General features: G+C 47.4%; 1 protein-coding gene across 1 annotated transcript in view; it reads right to left on the bottom strand.

Moving 5' to 3' along the window:
- The window catches only part of PRSS23 (protease, serine 23), a 16,503-nt gene that overhangs the window by 13,302 nt on the left and 713 nt on the right, over nt 1-2,488 (bottom strand). Inside the window, exon 2 of the mRNA XM_019523768.1 lies at nt 1,887-1,963. Within this exon, the coding sequence (XP_019379313.1) occupies nt 1,887-1,963 (77 nt within the window). The remainder of the gene's footprint in view (nt 1-1,886; nt 1,964-2,488) is intronic.

Genomic DNA, 2,488 nt, shown 5'->3' with positions numbered 1-2,488 from the left:
ATCTATAACTTTTCCCTGACATTAAGGCCTTAACGCTGTCCAGTCATTGTGTAGATACACTGGATGTAAAGGTCATTTCATCAGCTACTGCTTTTTTATTGTCTCGGTTCTTATGAAAACATTAATAATGCAATGGGGGAAAAAAGAAGAAAAAAGTTTCTGTCTTGAGTTAGAAGCCAAGCACCAATTACCGATCAGAGCATCATCATGAATCCATGCAATTAATTATGTTTCCACATAACAACGTGTTATTGTTTCTTTTTTAAATCAGCTTACCTTGGCATACAAGTACAAGTTCTATATCATATCATTTCTGCATCATATCATATTCTGGAATATTTTTCTAAAATTCTCCAAGGGGAAAAATGAGGTTATTTTTAAATTTTCCAGATGTTCCCAAATTCTGTGGCCCACGGCATAATGCCACATATATTTTAAGAGAGCCTGTTACTGACCTTTTCGTTTCTAGTTATGAAGTAGACTAGTAGGTGAAATGTTGTGTACTACACTGGGTAGTAATTATGTTTCACTAATTATTTCATAAGTGACCCTGAAAGACATCTGAAGGTCAGAAGAATGGGGGGGGGGACTTGTTTTTGAACAGTTTGTGTGACCTGACAGCAGATATATTATGATACGATTACACTGCCCTGCAATACAGACTGGTTATACGGTGGTAGCTATTGTTTCACTTTAATTTAAATCATGTCGTAAACATAATATACCTTGGACTCGATAGAAAGCACTGCTTTGATGGGCAAGATAAAAAGTAGGTTGTACATTATTGTACTTGATAATGGAATTAAAATTGGTCTGGCAATGGAAACACTGACAGCTACCCTGGGGGTCAGCACACTGCTACAACGCTGCAGGCATACTTTCCTGCTGGAAAAGGCATTCATGCCTTGAAAAAATGTTGGTGAAAGAGAACTGCCTCGTTCAGAATGTGCATGAATCATATTCTGAAAAGCAAGTCATTTTTTGGAAGCCTGCAGTGTTTAGAGGGTGGTTCATGCAATAGGCTATTACATGAAAATAAATCCTGGAACCTACAGCGTGAAACCCTGTGCACAGACTAGTCTCCATTACATTTTGAAATGAAGGAAGTTTTTCCATAGTGCTGGAGGCCAGAATGATTAACGTGGCCAAAAAAAAGGGCCCTACCTCAAACCAAATTACAGAGGTGCACCAAATTACTGCTACCGCTGTGCCAAAATACCTAAGCTGCTTTTCTTAGTCGCAGAACTTGTTAAAACACAGCCAGACTAACTGAGCCGTGCTTTAAGAAACGAGAGGCTCCAACTGCAATTAAATTCTGGCGTGTGCATACTCCGTCAGTGACACTGAACACGCGCGAGTGGCCAAATAAAGCTTCGCTCACTCTATCCTTTCCCCACCACTTGGAGGGCTGTAGGAAGAGGTGCAATGGAAAACCTGAAACACATTTTGATCCTTTCAGGCCAGGGGTCTCTGCCAACACATACAGAAGCACAACGGGTATTCTGGCACGTGCTAGCATGACAGACACGCACAAAGACACAGATCGCACTTATATGTTTACTAGCGGGTCTGATTTCTTTCTCCGTCTATTGCTATTCAATAGTTTCCCTTTTCTTTGTAGGGTTTGCCATTGCATCCCGTGCAGTTATGCGATTCTTGTCTAAACAGGCAAGTTGCGAGGGAGGATACGAGTGATAACTGATAAGCAACAACCATTGAGTCGTGTGACAGCAGTTACTCTACACCAGCAGTTCTCAAACTTTTTTCTCCTTCGCGGACCGCTTCAACATTGCTGGGGGTCTCAGCGGACCACTGAATAAACTTTTTTTTTCTCCTGTTCTACAAATCAAAGCACGCGACTCCTATTTTAATATCAGCAGTCTTACCTTCCTAACGCCACGGAGGTACCTGGGTTTTGGGGCAAGGCTCTGGGAAGTTGGGCGCAACATTCGGCAGCTTTAGCCTTAGGTCACCTGCGTGCGGACCACCCCTCCCGGCCCCCAGGGTGCGACCCTCTGCTCTAGACGGGTGCCCGGGGGACGCTACCGAGGGCGCCCGCCTGCCTCTTCCTCGACACCGGGGCTCCAGCAAACGCCCCGAGCCTCAGCAGCCGCTTCGCACACAGGGAACCTGCGCCTTCCTTCTTTTTTAAGTAGCGATGGGCACTGGAGGGCTGAAGTCTGGGGGGCCTCTGGCTACCTCCAGCGCCGCCGGGGTGTCACGACGCGCCAGCGCAGCCTGACGGGCTCTTTTCTCCGGAGATGCCCGGCCCGGCCCGGCCCGGGGGTCTTTCCAAATGCCCCAGGCCAGGCAGCCCTTGCAGGCCGGTTAAGTCTTCCCGAGCGATGCTACTGGCACTGCCCGCATTTCGGCAGTTCATAATCAGCAGCTGGAAATGCCCCAATGACTGCACTGGGTGCTGAGCACCCCGGGGAGCACCGCCCTGCCGCGCCGCTACTCCCCCCGCCGCCGCCGCCGGCTCCGCGCC

The sequence above is a fragment of the Gavialis gangeticus genome, unplaced genomic scaffold, assembly GCF_001723915.1.
Source record: "Gavialis gangeticus isolate Ggan-Ray unplaced genomic scaffold, GavGan_comp1, whole genome shotgun sequence".
Classification (NCBI taxonomy): Eukaryota; Metazoa; Chordata; order Crocodylia; family Gavialidae; genus Gavialis; species Gavialis gangeticus.
Note: the sequence above shows the minus strand (reverse complement) of the source record. Positions and strands in the feature narration are given on the sequence as shown.